The sequence below is a fragment of the Haliotis cracherodii genome, unplaced genomic scaffold (genome assembly GCF_022045235.1).
Source record: "Haliotis cracherodii isolate W230 unplaced genomic scaffold, xgHalCrac1.p SCAF_14, whole genome shotgun sequence".
In the NCBI taxonomy this organism is placed as follows: domain Eukaryota; kingdom Metazoa; phylum Mollusca; class Gastropoda; order Lepetellida; family Haliotidae; genus Haliotis; species Haliotis cracherodii.
Window position 1 is genome coordinate 40612934 of NW_027266269.1, and position 20640 is coordinate 40633573.

The following is a 20640-nucleotide window of genomic DNA, read 5'->3' on the forward strand; positions in this document are numbered from 1 at the left end:
CTTGTCATCTCCTGGGCCCCTAGTTAACGACGTGTTACTGTTTAGCGACATTACCTCTGTGTCTTTCATAGCTGCATGCACGTACTTACTTCAAAACAAGCTCCAGCTTGACAAAAACGTTGATTGGCGTAACAAGACCATGCCCACGGTTACAAGGTCAAGGCCACAACAAAGAACGACAAGTTCTTTGAAACTGTGGACTCAAATAACTATTAAAATGTAACGGGCATGTGCGCGAGACTCTGATTGGTTGGCACATCCCACGTTATTTTTTATCTACACTGGTTATAGGCTATTATTTCAACACATTTGCTGTCTGTGTTTGGAGAAGCCGGCATATACGTACATACTTACTTGACGTTGGGCTCCCTATTCTGCCTCACCGCGATGGAGGTCTTAACACGTGGATTTGTGTTGGCGATCCTATGTGTCTTGTCATCAGGTAAGGTGCATATGTATTATGTGGTTACACGGAAGGCGGTGAGGTAGCCAAGTGGTTAAACGCGTTCACTCGTCACGCCAAAGAGATTTCTGAATTTGTTACAGGCTCCCGACCCGTGAAGATTCGGGGTAGAATAGGTCTTTAGCAACCCATGCTTGCCATAAAAGGTGACTATGCTTGTCGTAAAAGGCGACTAACGGGATCTGGTGGTCAGACTCGCTGACTTGGTTGATGCATGTCATCGGTCTTAATTGCGTGGATCGATGCTCATGTTGTCAATCAGTGGATTGTCTGGTCCAGACTCGATTATTTACAGACCGCCGTCGTATTGCTGGAATACTGCTGAGTGCGGCGTTAAACAACAAACCAACCAACCAATCACGCCAAAGATCGAATGCCCTCACTGTCCCCCAGTTTGTTACAGATGGTACTGGAATCATTTTAAATTCACTTTTAAATCTTTGAAAGCGCAATGGATGGGCGAGGTGAGGTGAAATGTACGTGTGTGCGAGAGCGTGTGTTTTCGTACGTGCCTGTGTGTGTGTGTGTGTGCGTGTGCGTGCGCGTACGTGTGCGTGTGTGTGTGTGTGTGTGTGTTTGACTGCTTGTACCAGTCCTGACTAATACCGGTTTTATAGTCCCAGACCACTGTGACACCATGCTGCAGTTCTACATGGATAAACCACTCAGATACAGTATACTGACTACGAGCCGACCAGTCGTTGTTTTTCCCCTTAACCGAGCGCAAGGCAGGGTAACAACAAGTACCAACCTTTAACGTCTTTTGATATGACCTTCAGTTCTCCAGTCAGACGTATATGGCAATAGAATGAGGGTTATCCAAAATATCCGTCTGTCCAATGATCGCTGGTACCATTTAAAAAACTGTTCCCGATGGATTTCGGGATTGTTTTGTTTTGTTGAGGATCGTGTAGTTTGTGAACGTCTGTCTGGACATATATCCGTAGTTCGAGCCAAAACAAGACCGAAAATTCTCGACAATGTGACCACAATTGCATCTTACTAAAAAGGTCTGTCCTCCCATAACTGGCGCGTGTTTTCGGCTTAGTTCCAGATATTGTGATTAAAAACGTAACCTAAACATCATCTTTGATTATCCTAATCCTGAACTGCTTACTTGAGGAACATTTTAACTGTCACATTAAGAAAGTGTTTTTATGTTGAAGGTATATTAATTAAATGTGCTGGAACTCTTAATTACCCGAGTGGACCCGTGAAGATCCGTAGTAGAAGGTCTTCAGCAACCCATGCTTGCCGTAAAAGGCGACTATGCTTGTCGTACGAGGCGACTAACGGGATCGGGTGGTCAGGCTCGCTGACTTGGTTGATACATGTCATCGATCCCAGTTGCGTGGATCGATGCTCATGCTTTAATCACTGGATTATCTGGTCCAGACTCGATTATTTACAGACCGCCGTCATATAGCTGGAATATTGCTGAGTGCGGCAACCCAACCAACCAACCAACCAACATTGATTGACATTGCTTGTTCCAGCGCCGGCCCTGTCCATCATGCAAGGTATTTGTCCAATGTTCATGTGTTTCAAGAGTTGCCCCATGGGCTACAAGAGGGACATGATGGGATGCAAGATGTGCGACTGCATGCATTGTAAGTAGTATCACAGTATCGGGGGTTGGGAGGGAGGGGGGGGGGGGGGGGCACATGTGGCCCAGTCGTCTAAGGCGGTAGGCTGAGCAGAGTTGCGTCCCATGGGCACGCCAGAAACCTATGACTGTGGGTTCATATCCCGGTTCGCCCCAATTATGTTTCTAGGTTTGTCAGCACCATACCCGTGCTCGTGGGTCTCACCGAAGTGGTAAACGTCTTGGACCTGCATCACTTCGGGCCTTCCTCCCACATTAAGCTGACACGCCGCGATATAACTGGAATACTGTTAAAGCGGCGTTAAACCCAACTCACTCACACAGTGTCGGAGCGCAGTAACGACACGACGCATCCTTGTTCAGATTCTCGTCAATGTTCTTTTCAGAACAGACGACGCGTCAATACAGCGTCGGAACGTACTGGGTGTCTTTGTTTCAGCAATGATTAGTGTTGCTGTTTCACTGAGGGCCGACGATAAACAGACACTGGACAGGATGGATTGTTACGTTGTATGACCAGGTGACGATACACAAGTCTAGGACAGGAACGAATGTTAGGTATAATGACCAGGTGACGATACACAAGACTATGACTGGATAGAGTGTTAGGCAATATGACCAGGTGAAGATACACAAGTCTAGGACGGGAACGAGTGTTAGGCAATATGACCAGGTGAAGATACACAAGACTATGACTGGATAGAGTGAGGCAATATGACCAGGTGACGATAAATAAGTCTAAGACTGGAGAGGGTGTTAGGCAATATGACCAGGCTGTGATACACAAGTCTAGGAGAGGATAGAGTGTTACGCTTCATGATTAGTTTAAAAAGGCGGTTCATTTACGTTATATTCTAGTTAATCTAAAAATCGGGTGTTCTTAAGCTTGTTTTTATGTAGCATATATATGGCCAAGTTTGTTTGTTTGTTGATTAACACCGCACTCAGCAATATTCCAGCTATATGGCGTCGGTCTGTAAATAATAGAGCCTGGACCAGGCAATTCAGTGATTAATATCATGAGCATCTATCCACGTTGGTGCAGATAGAACTTAACCTGAGTTACTAGTTGGAAACACAGAACACTGAGGTCGAGTTGCACGACGAGGTGACGACAACCAGCATTGCGACAGTGTGGTAGGTCTGCATGAAAATCCATAGGTAATTCAGTTGCGTCACGATGAAAAAATGTGTTGTGTAGACAAACCAAATTCTGACGGTGAGCATCGACCACACAATGTCATGACGGACAAAAGCCACGAATAAACACTCAGTGACAGTCGTGGTTATGTTGCTGCCTCGTGTAGCGTGTAGCGTCCTTGCTACAGGCGGCAAACGAGCCGACAGACCCGTGAAGATTCCGGGTTAGAATAGGTCTTCAGCAACCCATGCTTGCCGTAAAAGGTGACTATGCTTGTCGTAAAAGGCGACTAACGGGATCGGGTGGTCAGGCTCACTGACTTGGTTGATGCATGTCATCGATCCCAATTGCGTGGATCGATGCTCATGATATCAATCACTGGATTGTCTGGTCCAGACCCGATTATTTACAGACCGCAGTCATATAGCTGGAATATTGCTGAGTGCGGCGTTAAGCAACAAACCAACAACCAACAAGCCGATAACACCATGGAAACCACCATGCCCCCAGTCCTCGGTGTTAACATGTCTGTCGTTTTACGTTTCAGTCTTCGGGAACTCCGGCTTCGGGAACTCTGGTTTCGGGAACTCTGGTTTTGGAAACTCTGGGATTGGAATGGGAAACATGAACTTCGGTTTCTCCTCGTCTTTCTCATCCTTTCAATTGGGTTCGTCCGGATTCTGTAAGTCGAGCAGCAGTGACGTTGAAGCCAGGGTTGACTTCATTTTTCTTTCTACGCGACATTTTTGTAAAGGTCACTTGCTTGATAAAGAGACCAGCCCGGATAATAATTCAAATTGGAAAAATGAATTTTCATAGATTTTACCACTTCTATCGAGCCAAAATATATATTGGTAACGTTATCCAATGCATTAACGTCAAATGTACAAAATTCACAGCATGAATATACTTGTTTCAGAGGTGCAAGGTAGATTAAATTATCATTATTATTAGTTTATTATTTATTTATTTATTTATTTGTTTATTTATTTATTTATTTATTTGTATAGTACATTTGGTTTATGTTTGTTATTGGACACACATTAAAACGCATCAGATTTGCTAATTTGTAAGTTTTGAGATTCTATCAAATCATGGACGTTATACTTCTCACGTTTGTGATTCTCTTTTGTTTTTCAGTGAGTGTCTCATGTCCTTTTGGAATTCCGAAAGTGTTCTGTCTCATCTCACCTTGCCTGAACGCCAAATGCCATATGTACCCTATGGCCACCTGCGTGTAAGTATACTACCCAGGAAGCTGAGAATACGTCATGTACCCTATGGCCACCTGCGTGTAAGTATACTACCCAGGGAGCTGAGAATACGTCATGTACCCTATGGCCACCTGCGTGTAAGTATACTACCCAGGGAGCTGAGAATACGTCATGTACCCTATGGCCACCTGCGTGTAAGTATACTACCCAGGGAGCTGAGAATACGTCATGTACCCTATGGCCACCTGCGTGTAAGTATACTACCCAGGGAGCTGAGAATACGTCATGTACCCTATGGCCACCTGCGTGTAAGTATACTACCCAGGAGCTGAGAATACGTCATGTACCCTATGGCCACCTGCGTGTAAGTATACTACCCAGGGAGCTGAGAATACGTCATGTACCCTATGGCCACCTGCGTGTAAGTATACTACCCAGGGAGCTGAGAATACGTCATGTACCATATGGCCAACGGTTTGTAAGTTTTTTGCCCAAGGGAGCTGAGAGTACGTTTTGCATGCGGACAACTGCTTTTAAGTATACTCCTCGGGGATCAGTGAACCGCCCCCGTGGTCTAGTGGACAGAGCGTCTGCCCGGAGACCTGTGAAGATCCGGGGTAGACTAGGTGTTCAGCAACCAATGCTTGCCGTAGAAGGCGACTAACGGGATCGGGTGGTCAGACTCGCTGACTTGGTTGATGCATGTCATGGTATCCCAATTGTGTGGATCGATGCTTATGATGTGAATCACTGGATTGTCTGGTCCAGATTTGATTATTCACAGACCGCCGTCATATAGCTTGAATATTGCTGACTGTGGCGTTAAACAACCAAACAACCAACCAACCAATCCAGAGAGCTGAAGGTGGGTGGTGAAAACATGTCATGTTCAAAATCGTCATCTTCGTGTGCGTATACTCCGCAGAGAGATGAGGATAGTAGCCCATATTCCAGCTATATGACGGCAGTCTGTAAATAATCGAGTCTGGTCCTGAAAGGCTTGATTATGAGAATGATATTTTTAAACCCGTTCCGTTTGTCTTGCCTCTATTGGGTGGCGGTCGGGTAGCCTAGTGGCTAAAGCGTTCGCTCGTCACGCCGAAGACCCGGGTGCGATTCCCGACTTGGGTACAATGTGAAGCCTATTTCTGGTGTTCCCGTCGTAATACCGTACACACTCACTCACTCACCATTGCAGGGAGAGCTACTGTGGTGGGTGTCATGCTGCCTTTTACCTGCACAAGAAGAGAATATTCTGTTGATGGACCTGGATCTCTGTCACTGTACACCCGACTTGTACAGTACAATCCCATTAATCCAGACGTTGCTCTTCTTTCAACGGATCATGATACGGAGGATTTCTCTTCGGTCTCGATGTAAACCGAGTGGCAGCAGAAAGTATACCGAGTTTGCACTTTTATGTACTTGAAACTTAAAAGCACTGTTGTTAAATTTGATTATGTCCTTTCAACAATCACTCCTTCCTGCAACAGTTTGTAAACAATAATGTTGTTGTCAAATTAATGAGTCAGATGACGACTTGGTTACAAACTGAGTTTTCAACCACATAGCCACTTCCATGTTTGAAATGTTGCAAATGTGCCCCCAAAAGTAAATGAATTGATTTCAAAGAAAAGATGTCTAATATACCCATCAAAGGTAGTGTATTGTGCGATTTAAAAAAAAAGAAGTTTCAAATCAAATTATATTTTTTTAAATAAAACCACGTATAAGTATTCTTTGAGTGCTGACTAAGCGCTAGTGCAGTTAGCATTTTGGATTTAAAACCGCTAACGTAAGATCTTTTCAATTGACAAATACAACATGGTAAAATCATGTGAGGTATAGTTTCTATTGCTCTTCATTTTATATGTAAATTTACCATGTTTTTCACTGGAGACCGACGTTGGCGACATTACTTGTCCAGATGTCACTGTATATAGATATACTTTCTTCTACATACCTGATAGTGATTGGACGCCTGCATCACTTTCATATTCAAAAGTAGACGCAGTCGTACAAACCTGTCAGGCAAAAGACATTTTATATCTGAAAATTGGATTTAATCCATAATTACTAATTTGATCAAAATGTAACTTGGCTGAACACAGTCTCCGAAATACTGCAAACTTAAGGTAAAAAACACAACAATTATACCCGTATCAAATGCATCACCATCAAATAACCATTTCTTGTTTGTTACATTCCTAGCCACCATCAAACATGGGTGTATACTTTACCTTGCCTGGCAGTATATTTCCTACATGTGATATTGGTGGCAATATTCTATAAAGGCGAGGGCCGCGGTGAGACCCCTATATGCAGAAGACCCGTGAAGATCCGGGGTAGAATAGGTCTTCAGCAACCCATGCTTGTCGTAAAAGGCGACTATGCTTGACGTAAAAGGCGACTAACGGGATCGGTCGGTCAGGCTCGCTGACTTGGTTGATGCATGTCATCGATCCCAATTGCGTGGATCGATGCTCATGATATTTGTCACTGAATTGTCTGGTCCAGACTCGATTATTTACAGACCGCCGTCATATAGCTGGAATATTGCTGAGTGCTCATTTTGGTATTTGCCCGCGGTACCACCAATACCTGCTTGAATGTTAGCACAAGAACCCTTTATGTCCCCCAGATGGTCGTAGGTACTGGCCATTATAATATGAAATAGCAGTAGAAAGAGTCAACAAGTAACTATTGCTGACAATCGATTACAGATTCTGCATCTTAATGTGAGTATCTCCTTGTAATCCAAAACAAATATGTTTCGTTCAAAGTTGACAAATAAAACAGCATACGTTTACAGAATAGGCCGAACTAGAGTAAACTACGGTTAAAACGAACTCAGAGAGACTTCTAAGTTTAGTTCGTTATAACCGTAGTTCGTTATAAACATATATACAGCATAACTACAGCAAATAGTCGGGACGAAAAAGTAAGTTCGTTATATCCGTCAGTTCGTTATAAGCGTGTTCGTTTTAACCGTAGTTTACTGTATTTTTTCAAAAATATATGTATGAAGACGTTCCTGATAGCGATTTCGTCTATATACACTGCCGGGAAAAGGAAATGTACACTTGAAAATTAAATTGGATTTGACAGAAAAGTACAAACGTTATCATAATGGTACCAGGTAAATGTCGTGAGAACACTGTAAACTGAAGGTCCAAACACAAGAACGATACCGTATCAAATACATTTCTTACAACGGTATAAGGATCTATATAGAAACGCCGCCTTTACAGTAAATATAGTAGTTGTTATTCATATATTGTGTACTTTGTCATCCGTCAGCTTTGAAGGTAATGCGTGTCAAACAAAATATACCCTAAATACACCACCATAGAATAACCTTAACTTAATATGTTTTGGTGGTATAGTATATTCACGCATCCTCTTCCTGTATCTCGAACACCTGTTCTGTCGAACGTTAGGCACTTCGATACAACGACAATCATGTGTACTGCTTTTTTGTAAAATTTTGATAATATCAACGATTGATGTTGAGTAAATAAAGAGAAGAAAAATAATATGTTTATAGTTCTTTCTTTTTTTTACAAATGTAATCAGCAAATACTATACAGGATGGAAACTTACTCTTACAGATAAATGTTTACTTGGTTTTGGCTTGTATTTCCCGGGTATTTCATACGCTCATGTTTATGAATCACTCGTGATGGTGAAAATTGGGTTTAACGTCGCGTCCAAGATTATTGCACTTATATAGCGACATGCATGCATGCACGTGTGTGTGTGTGTGTGTGTGGCTGCTTGTACTGGTCCGGACTGATGACGATTCATAGGGCTAGCCCACTGAGATACCATGCCGCAGTTTAACCTACCCCACTCAGACACAGTATACTGACTCCGAGCCGACCAGTCCTTGTTTTAGCCCCTTAATCCCGAGCGCCAGACAGGGCAACAACAAGTCTTTTGGTATGACGCGGCCGGGGATCGAACCCCGGACCTTCCGCTCTCCGGGCGGACGCTCTACCTCTAGACCACGGAGGCGGTCTTATGAAACGCTGTAAAAATGTGATGACGCCAGGTGTGCCGTGAGAGAGTGGAGCAGAATGAAACAACGAGATTTTGTTTGTTGTTTAACGCCACACTCAGCAATATCCCAGCACAATGACGGCGGTCTGTAAATAATCGAGTCTGAACCAGACAATCCAGTTATTGACATCATGAGCATCGATCCATGCAATTTAGATACGATAACATGCATCAACCAAGTCAGCAAGCCTGCCAACAACCCATACTTGCTGTAAAAGGCGACTATGCTCGTCGTAAGAGGCGACTAACGGGATCGGGTGGTCAGACTCGCTGACTTGGTTAATGCATGTCATCGTATCCAACTTGCGTAGATCGATGCTCATAATACCATCGTACTGATATAGTTACCCCACGGTGACATATTAAGGCAACTATGCTTGTCGGAAGAGGCGACTAACGGGATCGGGTGGTCAGGCTCGCTGACTTGGTTGATGCATGTCATTGATCCCAATTACGTGGATCGATGCTCATGGTGTCAATCAATGGATTGTCTGATCCAGACTAGATTATTTACAGACCGCCTTCATATAGCTGGAATATTGCTGGGTGCGGCGTTAAACAACAAAAAAACCAACTAACCTTACTTTTAAATGTCATTGCCAGCAAACAACATACTGTATCTACATTTTTCACTCACGAAAGAACACAAAACGGAAACGTGCACGTGGTATGTCAGAACTGTTACACGATTTTGGTTTGAAAGGCTGTTCGCCTCTTATTACTTGAGACCGCCTCCGTGGTCTAGTGGTAGAGCGTCTGCCCGGAGAACGGAAGGTCCGGGGTTCGATCCCCGGCCGCGTCATACCAAAAGATGTTAAAAGATGGTACTTGTTGTTACCCTGTCTGGCGCTCGGCATTAAGGGGCTAAATAAAACAAGGACTGGTCGGCTCGGAGTCAGTGTACTGTGTCTGAGTGGGGTATTCATGTTAAACTGCGGCATGGTATCTCAGTGAGCTAGCACTTTAAATCGGCATCACTCCGGACCAGTACAAGCAGCCACACAAACACACACACGTACATGCACGTCGCTATATAAGCGCAATAATCTTGGACGCGACGTTGAACGCCATTTCACCTCACCTTATTACTTGAACAATGTCAAGTCCAAGTGAGTTCTTCCATGTCTGATCACGTCACCCAAGGCTACATTTCATCTGTCGCATTGTTTAGCGTTTCACAATGGACAGTCTCTCCAACGTCTTTAATGACTCGATTGATTGATCACCTATTGTGGATGATTTTAACATTTCTTGACGTGTACATATGAAACACACGTGCAAACATTCGAAAGGCTGCTGTAACTGTCGCAACAAAATTCAGAAATGTTCACTTGTGGATGGTTCCTAATTTTCTGAAAGCAAACGTTCGTCAATATAAACCTCATTTTTCCGGCAATATAAACCTCTGAAGGACCCGGAATTAGTTTTTGAATAAATTGTTAAAATGTACCTCCTTTGTATGTTGAATGTACCTGTGTTTTTTAATTGTCGTTCATTGTGCATGTATTTTGTACTTTGTGATGGTGTAATATTGCCACTGTTTCTTCATGGAATGTTCCGCATCTAAAACATCTTTATTGTATCATAGTCTCTTACAGTTGTGTACGGGGGCACGGTTGGGCCAGTTGCATAAGGCACTGCAATACGCAATGCAGAGTTGTGTCCCTTGGGCACGCCAGAAACCTATGACAGTGTGTTTGAATCCCGGTTGCACCGTGTTGTCAGCACAAAACCTGTGCTCGCTGGTTTCACCAAAGTGGTGAACGTCTAGGACCTGCATCACTTCAGACTTTCCTCCCACATCAAGCTGACACGGAATACTATTCAAAACGGCGTTAAACCCAACTCCCTCACTCACTCTTGTGTACGGTTCCGTTTGGTTAACTGTGTTTGTGTTGTGACTACTTCCGGTTTAGATTTGAAGTATGTTTAGAAGAATGTTACTATGTTCAACCCAAACATTGTGAAGAAATCATGCAACCTATCATCTTTTAGGAAAATAATTTCAAACTACAGATCAACCTGTTGATTTCCTATGTATCCAGAAACAAAGAACATATACGGGTATATAATCTCTGCCTGAAAAACCTGTCAAAGCAATAAACCATGCAGAACCGTAAACCGACGCATGAAACGGTATGAATCATATATTACATACAGTGAACTATTTGATACAATACTGTGCTCAACTATGCCCAGCAAGGGTCATACATGTGATTATGAAGACAACTAATTACAAATTTCTCATATCAAAACCGTTGTTTTACAGGTCTTGTTTATTGAACAAAGTCATACTTTATAGAAGCCTGGTGCGTGATAAAGCTCAATACTACGCCTAAAGCTAAAGGAGATAATCGCTCAATGCGCCATAGTTTGTTCTTACAAAATATAGACCGGTTACCATTAGCAAAATGAGATACATATTTCCCCTAAACATTTTTAGCCCTTTTAAAAACAAAATTACATCTTTTCACATTCCTAGTCTTACCTACAGGCACTTAAAAGTGTTTCCTAAAGTAATACATTAATTCCAGAGACTTGGGAACTACATAACGACATTTCTACTGGTCAATGCCACATCTTCTTTCCTTGGTTTCCAAGCCATGTTGGTAAAAGCTGGAAACGCAAAACCCGATGCAGCAGCTGAGGCAGTTCCTGACAAGGTATTATCTCTACCGTTTTATCCCATACAGTGATATAAGATCAATAATAAAAAGCTATTTTCGGGATCTTATGCAACAAAGGTGGGACACCGACATAAAAAATAAACTTCAAACCAACAATCGGTTATACTTGCTTGTCTGTTTTCAGTCAAGATATGATGATGTCATTTTGCGACAATGTCACAATATTGGCCATTGTCGTTTTACCCATGAATATCTGCTGAAACCTCACGACGAAAGTTTAACTATCAAGCATATTTTGCTTCACTGCGTGGACTTTCCAATCGAAAGGGATTTGTATTTTAGGGCAGGAAATCTAAAAGATCTATTTTTCTGTGTTTTAAGTAATAGTATCTAAGGGAAATCGTTCAGCATGTAAATTCTGAATGCATGTACATAGTACGTGTTGAAATAACATGCTACTATTGTACTTCATGTTGTTATCTATAAGTGTTTTACATTTAACTGTATGGTTTGTTTTATACTGCATACTGTTTTGACGTGCTAAGTTAAAGATTAACTCACTCACCCACTAACTCACTTAAAGAACACCCGTGAAAATCCGGGGTAGAATAGGTCTTCAGCAACACATGCTCGCCGTAAAAGGTGACAATGCTTGTCGTAAGAGGCGACTAACGGGATCGGGTGGACAAGCTGCTGACTTGGTTGATGCATGTCATCGTATCCTAATTGCATCAACCAAGTCAGCGAGCCAGACCACTCGATCCCGTTACATGCACGTCGCTATATAAGTGCAAAAATCTTGGACGCGACGTTAAACCCCATTTCACCTCACCTTTAATGTAACATTGCACACACAAAGACTAGGTTGGTTAACCGGACCGACGCCTCTTGCTATGAAGGAGTTTTAGAAGTTGTTTTTTTTCCGTTTCCATGGCAACACGTTTGACTTAGACTCTGTTCATAGTGGTGTGTTTGTCCAGGCCAAACCTCTAAAACTAACAGCTGTTCTCTCACCACAAGAGTGTCTGGATATCTATTCACCAGTGAAGGTAAACAACATAACAGAAGGGGAATTAGTGTAAACATTTATGTCTATATTTCTATTAAGAAATATATCCGATTTCATTAGTTTAATGTGGAAGGTGAGCGTCAGTAACTATTGATGGGGAGGTGGTAATCAATTTGTATTCTTCTGAAGACCTTTTTTATTATAGAAGTTTAAACTTATACCATATTTTATCAAATAAAACCATGTAGAAATATTCTCCGACTGCTGACTAAGCGCCAGCACTGTTCATTTTTTTAAATAATATCCCTATCTTAAGATATTTTTAATTGAACATTAACCATAGGAAAAAATCAACTGAGAGGTGTAGTTTCTTTTCCACCCGGTTAAGTTGGCCATATTATTACTAGTATCATAATTATTATAACTATTATTATCAGTGGCATTTGTAGATGACCCATCATTATCGTGTAATTAATAGTACTTATACTGATATTATTATCATTATGGTTGTTTGATTATTTATTTTATTTTATTTAGTTTGTTTTGAAACTGAAAATGATAACATGTCTCTGAGACTGAATCGCACATTCAATATAAAACGCCAACATTGTCCAGAAGAACACGTATTCATTCGTGATTACAATATTGACCGGGGCAATGATACGTGCGAGGACGAGGTTTTCCCACATAATACCTAACAGAATCAGTCAAGTGCTTGAGGATGTAGCGAATGGCGTATTTCCGTGATGTGTAGACAGTAAGGTATCGGCCCTTCCTAGTCTAAACTAAGAAGGACTTCACACACGGAAGCGTTTTCCACACGACACGTTCAATAATCAAAGTTTGTTCAAAGTAAACATCCCTGGTCAAAAGTTACATCCTTCAATGTTTTGTTTGTTTTAAGCAATATTAGTACTCTTATCATTCCATACACTTGCATTCTAACACTGCAGTGAAAACAACCGGTATTGACTTCCAAGTCTCATTTCCTTACCAATAATCTGCTTTAGGTGATGTTTTTGAGACAACTCTTTGACCGTAGGGACAGTACAATGTACTTGTTGACAGCTTAATCCAAATACTAACAAACGCTCGCGAGTTCCTTGAAAGGCTCCGAACTTCTTGTTTCGTAAATTTGACATTGGTTTAACTTTAAAGTAGTCTTGGTTTTCCAAGTGGCTTTTGTCACGATCCATGTGTATATAAGTGTGTGAGCGGTCGCTGTGAGAAATTGTCTTTCCAAGCCATTGAGAGAACGTTACAACAATGGATGTACTTCTACAAGCCTGTCTGCTCTGCCTGCTATGTACGACGCTAGTGGGTAAGTGATACTAGCGTGATGTCTGGTGGTCGGTATAACCAGGTTTATCCCAAATCATTAAGTTTTCAGACTCTTTTGGTTGGATAAAATATCGCATTTGCTATTAACGATTTGAGTTTTATGTATTGAGTCGTAATAACCCATGGTTCACTATAGTTTGGACGAGGAGTGTTAAAGACACATTAATACTTGTTGTTTAAGACTTGGAAAACCGACAAGCTGGGAACACTGCCACTAAGTATCATATACCAGCAGAATTCAGAATTCGAACCGACCTGTGAAGATCCGGGGTAGAATAGGCCTTCAGCAACCCATGTTTGCCGTAAAAGGCGACTGTGCTTGTCGTAAGAAGCAACTACGGGATCGGGGGGTCAGGGTCGCTGACTTGGTTGATGAATGTCCTCGTATCCCAATTGCGTGGATCGATGCTCATGATATCAATCACTGGACTGTCTGGTCCAGACTCGATTATTTACAGACCGCCGTCATATGGCTGCAATATTGCTCAGTGCGGCGTTAAACAAAACAAACAAACAGGATTTGAACCACGACCAATAGATCGGATTTAAGATACGTGACGCAACTCAGTACTGCACTGCCTTAGACCATTGACCTTTGGGGGGAAATATGAGATTTGAGTCGATGAAGCAGGGCATGCCTCTCCTCTTCGCGAACGACCCGTGAAGATTTCGGGGTAGAATAAGCCTTCAGCAACCCATGTTTGCCGTAAAAGGTGACTATGCTTTTCGTAAAAGGTGACTAACGGGATCAGGTGGTCAGGCTCGCTGACTTGGTTGATGCATGCTATCGATCCCAATTGCGTGTATCGATGCTCATGATATCAATCACTGTATTGTCTGGTCCAGACTCGATTATTTCCAGACCGCCAGATAGCTGGAATATTGCGGAATGCGGCGTTAAACAACATACCAACCAACCAACCAACCATTTCCCGAACACCTGGTGTCATCACTGATTCTCAATGGTCCATACATGTAATTAACATCACTGTTTTGCCTTTTACGCCCATGAAATCTGTTTCGGAAGACAATCGAGACTGAATAATGACATCGACGTTTTGAGTTTAGTAACCGATGATGCTATCTCCACTGCAGCCCCCGCACGCTCCATGATGTTTGGAGGCTGTCCGGGGTTCATGTGTGGCAAAAACTGTCCTTCCGGCTTCAAAAGAGATATGATGGGATGTAAACTATGTCAGTGTAAAACACGTAAGTATCATTGTTTCATACCCCCTTGGGGTATTCCAAAGGTATCATTGTTTTATACCCCCTTGGGGTATTCCAAAGGTATCATTGCTTTATACCCCCTTGGGGTATTCCAAAGGTAAGGTGAATGGGGTTTAACGTCGCGTTCAGGATTATTGTACTTGCTACCGGGGTAGAATAGGTCTTCTGCAACCCATGCTTACCGTACCAGGCGACTATGCTTGTCGTAAGAGGCGACTAACGGGATCGGATGGTCAGGCTCGCTGACTTGGTTGATGCATGTCATCGATCCTAATTGCGTAGATCGATGCTCATAATACCATCACTGGATTTTCTGGTCCAGACTCGATTACTTACAGACCGCCGTCATGTAACTGGAATGTTGCTGAGTGCGGCTTTAAACAGCAAACAAACAAACAAAGTATCAACCATCAAAGCATGTTATCATTATACAAATGTGACTCTATTATATTATTTTTAAGACTACCATATACACCACATGTATAACGCATCATACTGATAAAGTTACCCCACGAAGACATATTAAGCGACTATGTTTGTCGTAAGAGGCGACTAACGGGATAGGTTTGTCCAGTTAAGGAGGCTACCACTCTACAGGCAGATGCTGTGTCAACACACAGTGTAACATTTGAAAATCTCGACATTGGAAATGAACTCTCAATTTAATATATGCGTGTCATAAAAGGCGACTATGCTTGTCGTAAGAGGCGACTTACGGGATCGGGTGGTCAGGCTCGCTGTCTTGGTTGATGCATGTCATCGATCCCAATCGCGTGGATCGATGCTTAATGATGTCAATCACTGGAGTGTCTGGTCCAGACTCGATTATTTACAGACCGCCGTCATATAGCTGAAATACTGCTGAGTGCGGCGTTAAACAACAAACAAACAAACATATTAAGTATACCGATCATGGTGTGATATCGGGGCTAGTATTTCTGAGTGTCATGTCAACTGCCGACTAAAGAAAATATACATCCCTGTTTGATGATGGCTAAAAATGAAACAAACAAGAAATGTTTATTCGATGGTCAGTTGTGTTCTGGACCTTAATTTTACAGTTCTTCGGCGACTGTTTTCAGCATAGTAACGTTGATAACGTTTGTAATTTTTAATTAAAATCCAATTTTCAAATATATATTTTCTTTTGCCCTGCAGTTTATTTGTGAGTATCATGTACTATGTTTCAATTTATCTTCACAGCTCCTGTAGTAAACAGACCAATATTACGTAAGTACATTCATTCCTGTGCCATATGCCAAATCTGCACGAGAATTGCACAATGTACGAGGGGCGTTCAGTAAGTTTTGCAACTTCAATATAAGATCACAGTCACTGGGGTCTAAGTCTGGGCTGTACAGTTAAATCACCCACCCTAGAGCCCAGACGTAGCCCCCAGTGACTATTTCCTGTCCCGGCAAATGAAATCTGCCCTACGTGGAAGACGCTTCCAGGATGACGAGGACATAAAGGCTGCCACAGAGGCGTGGTTAGAGGGCCAATCTGCGGATTTCTATAAAAGTGGTATTGAATGCTTAAAGAACAAATGCAATAAGTGTTTTGGGGTGAATAGAGATTATATTGAAAAATAAAAGTGCAAAAGTTATTCTGCGACTTGGTCTTACATTGAAGTTGAAAAACTTATTTACATCCCTCGTATGTCTTAAGGCCGCCACACACAATAGAGCAGCTCTGCACAACGGGTCGGCATAAATACATCTTTTTCTTCTTCAAATAGCATCTCAGATCAACGCGTAGAGATCCATTTCTTCCATTGCTTCCCGCTCTTTCATTTTTGTTTGTCTTCTCTGATATATACCTCATAGTCAACGCTTACCTCTCATGCATTTTCCTGTCATGGTTCTCAGTGGTTCTAATATAATGTACGCCCGGCATCCATTGGACACACATTATAGATGTCCAAAACACGGTTATACCCTCAAGCCTATTTAAAGAATGTTTGGTAACAGCTGCGCTGTGTGAATGTGGGTTACATCACTCGAGGCCTCAGTATAGTTTTCAAAAGGTTTTGTGGTAGACAGGTGGAGGACATTTCCAAATTTGACGCATCTGAAACGGGTCTGTGGTTTTTATTTCAGCATATATTTTGAGACAACTGTGGATTACGAAAGTTTGTGTTTCAAATTTATACTTTAAAAGTTTTTCTACATTTCACCTTTTTGTCTGACAAACCAGTTGTCCCCGTGATGTGCAGGGAGCCGAACTGTAGCATGCTGTGTGCCGACGGCTACGTGCGCGACAGCAGGGGCTGCCTCACGTGCATGTGTAAGCCAGGTAAGCACAGGTTTCTTCAGAATAGTAGGCTGAATGAACATTTTGCATAAATAATGTAACCACAACCGGCGCACCCTTCACGGTTAATGAGCACAGTCCACTGGGTCTCGAGGCCATTGGGCCACTGAGTTAGCATGTTACAGTTTAACATGGATACCCCACTCAAGTGAGGTGTATTGCACTTATACAGCGATGTGTGTGTGTGTGTGTGTGTGTGTGTGTGTGTCCGGACTGATGCCTGTTAATAGTGCTAGCCCACTGAGATACCATGCAGCAGTTTAACATGAACACCCCACTCAGACAACGTAAACTGCTCCGAGAGACCAGTCTTTGTTTTAGCCCCTTAATGCCGAGCGCCAGACAGGGTTACAACAATTACCAACTTTTAACGTCAATTGGTATGACTACCCCACTCAGACACAGTGTACTTATTCAAAGCCGACCAGTGCCTGTATTGTGCCGAGCGTCAGGTACCATCTTTTAATGTCATATGGTGTGACGCGGCCAGGAATCGAACCATCAACCTTCAGCTGTCCGGACAATCGCTCTATCTACAGACCAAGGAGGCTGTCGAATCACGATAGAATAAGACGAGTTTAAGGAAAGGCTTTCATGAGTCTACACCGACCATCCTCCCGAGGCAAGAGAGTTAACTGACTATGAAAGTCCAGTTTCCACCCTTGCCGAACTAGGATGGTATCATGGAGTTAGTTTTTGGCTGGACTAACGAGTCTAAGCATATTCCTATCAAAATCCGAAATCGAAATCCGGTTCGTAGAGTGTCATGTAGATTTTGGTCGACTGCAGGTTTTGCAAAACATGTGCACCGCTAACTCGTTGTAAACAGATATGTTCTAAATCTTTTCATATTTTTAATCAAGGTGCTCATGTGATTTGATGCACTTCGCGTTTGATCACAATATAGATCTTGATTATCGATCAGATTGTCTTGACTGGGCGCCACCGTTTTGTTTGAAACAAATGCAAGAGATACGAGAGGTTGAATCTGATTGGTCAATAGGGGAGGCATAGAAAAGACATAACACGTAATAGCCACTGGTGGCGCTACGATCGAGCCCAGGAATTCCAGCCTAGTTCGGCAAGGGTGGAAACTGGACTTTCAAAGTCAGTTAACTCTCTTGCCTCGGGAAGATGACACCGACAAGAAACAATGATGTGTGCTTTGGTCCGCTTTTGTGGGGGGTGGGGGGGGGGGAGGTATGAGTGACTGAGTGAGTGAGTTGGGTTTAACGCCGCTTCTAACATTAGTCCAGTTATATCACAGCGTGTCAGCTTAATGTGGGAGGAAAGCCCGAAGTGATGCAGGTTTCAGACGTTTACCATTTCGATGAAACCGACGAGCACTGGTATGGTGCTAACCTAGAAACAAACCTAGAAACATAATCCGGACGAACGAATCGGGATTCGAACCCTCAATCATAGGTTTCTGGCGTGCCCAAGTGACGCAACTCTGCACAGCGAATCGCGGCACCTTCGACGACTGGGCCAGCCGTGTCCCGGGGAATGGAGGCGGTTGAGGTTATTGAACACCTGTCATCTCCAGCTGTCTTTTTTCAGCTTCTTCTTCCGTTATGGGTGTGATGAGCCCCATGAATACTGGTTCCGGTTCCGGTTCCGTGTCAAGCTCCTCGGGGTCAGGTTTTTGTGAGTAAAAGCTTTTTTTTGTTACATCAATACCTCACAGCTTTACCATTAAATGTGTTTGTCTAAAGGTCTTATACATATTTTGATACCTTAATGCAACTAAGCTTAATGAACAGTTCATACACTCAAAGGAACCCACTCGTCCGATGGCAACTGACCAGATGGTGGAAACATGAATACGTACATATACACCCGAAACACAAGTGTCAAAACGATTGGTGTCACCCTTGGCACGTGTTCAAATGTGCCTCTGTTCACCCAGCAGGGAATGGGTACCCAATATATGAGGTGGATGTAAACACCCTCTAGCGCCAGTCGGCAGCTTGGGTTGTATACTCCCCAGGGAGTCGAGAATGATAACTGGAATGCAAACGGATCCACTGGTCGGGGAACAAAATAAAACCGCATTTGAGCAGATAGTAGTACTGGATACCTGCGGAATATAAATATATAATATATTTATAACAAAACCTTAGCTCAGCTCTGTATCGCTGTATTACTGTATAAACATATTTTAATGTGATATAATATTATTTATCATATTTTATTGATAATGAAAGGTACAATATGAATTTCCCCTTGGGATTACATTGTTCTATCTCCTATCTCATCTGATCTCTTATTTTCAAACTAAATACAAATGTTGATGTTTGATGTTGGAGTTGGGTTCTTAAGATTTATATTTATTTCAGTGTCTATTCCGTGTCCCAAGGGGGTGTCAAAGGTCAATTGTAACATGCCACCGTGCCTTGGAGCCAAATGCCGAATGTATCCCATGGCTACCTGTGTGTAAGTGTCTCAGATCCATAGGTCTGAAATCGTCAAAAACAATGTGTCACATGGCTACCTGTGTGGAAGTGTCTCAGATCCATAGGTCTGAAATCGTCAAAAACAATGTGTCACATGGCTGGCTACCTGTGTGTAAGTGTCTCAGATCCATAGGTCTGAAACCGTTAAAATGCCCGTGAAGATCCGGGGTAGAATAAGTCTTCAGCAACCCATGTTTGTCGTAAGAGGCGTTTTGCTTGTCGTAAAAGGCGACTAACGGGATCGGGTGGTCAGGCTCGCTGACTTGGTTGATGCACGTCATCGTATCCTAATTGCGTGGATCATGATGTCAATCACTGGATTGTCTGGTCCAGACTCGATTATTTACAGGCCACCGTCATATAGAAGGAATACTGCTGTGTGCGGCGTTGAACAACAAACAAACAAACAAATCGTACGATGATGGCACTCCCAAGGCATGTAACTGTGGCTAACAAATGTCGGTGCCTAAGACGACTAACCGTATGCTAACTGTTTAAACATGACCATATACATATGTTCAATCTCTACCCTTCTCTGGGTTCGAATCCCAGTTCTAGGTTTGACAGCACCATACCCGTCCTCGTGGGTTTCTCCGAAGTGGTAAACGTCTGAGACCTGCATCACTTCGGGTTTTCCTCCAACATTAAGCTGACACGCCGCGATATAACTGGAATAATGTTAAACCCAACTCTCTCACTCACTCTACCCTTCTCCCTTACAGTGAAAGCTACTGCGGGGGCTGTCGTTATGCATTCTACGTTAACAAGAAGAAAGTGTCCTGCTGAGAGACCAACAACCTTGACAACATAGCGTGTGTAGCTAAGTGTACCCTCAACAACAAGAAAGTGTCCTGTTGAGAGACCAACTTTCTTGACAACATAACGTGTGTAGCTACGTGTACCCTCAACAACAAGAAAGTGTCCTGCTGAGAGACCAACAACCTTGACAACATAGCGTGTGTAGCTACGTGTACCCTCAACAACAAGAAAGTGTCCTGCTGAGAGACCAACTTCCTTGACAACATAGCGTGTGTAGCTACGTGTAAAAACAAGAACCTGAGAAAGCAGCTACCCAGCTTTATTGCAGAGTGTACCTTTAACAACAAGAAGCGTCCTGAATTGTTTAATAGTCATTACTTAGAAGTTGACGGATGCCAAAGTGGACACGATTTATGGATAAC

At 42.8% G+C, this 20640-nt stretch overlaps 2 protein-coding genes across 2 annotated transcripts; both read left to right on the forward strand.

Moving 5' to 3' along the window:
* The first annotated feature begins 387 nt into the window (after positions 1 to 387).
* LOC139460875 (uncharacterized) lies at positions 388 to 5686 on the forward strand. Its single transcript, XM_071242351.1, has 5 exons — positions 388 to 442; positions 1960 to 2073; positions 3758 to 3892; positions 4351 to 4447; positions 5623 to 5686. Exons 1-5 carry the CDS (start codon positions 388 to 390, stop codon positions 5684 to 5686), a joined length of 465 nt encoding a protein of 154 aa, XP_071098452.1.
* A 7702-nt stretch (positions 5687 to 13388) lies between these two features.
* On the forward strand, positions 13389 to 20245 carry LOC139460849 (BPTI/Kunitz domain-containing protein 4-like). Its single transcript, XM_071242329.1, has 7 exons — positions 13389 to 13443; positions 14559 to 14672; positions 15894 to 15920; positions 16887 to 16985; positions 18564 to 18650; positions 19343 to 19439; positions 20182 to 20245. Exons 1-7 carry the CDS (start codon positions 13389 to 13391, stop codon positions 20243 to 20245), a joined length of 543 nt encoding a protein of 180 aa, XP_071098430.1.
* The last annotated feature ends 395 nt before the right edge of the window (positions 20246 to 20640 follow it).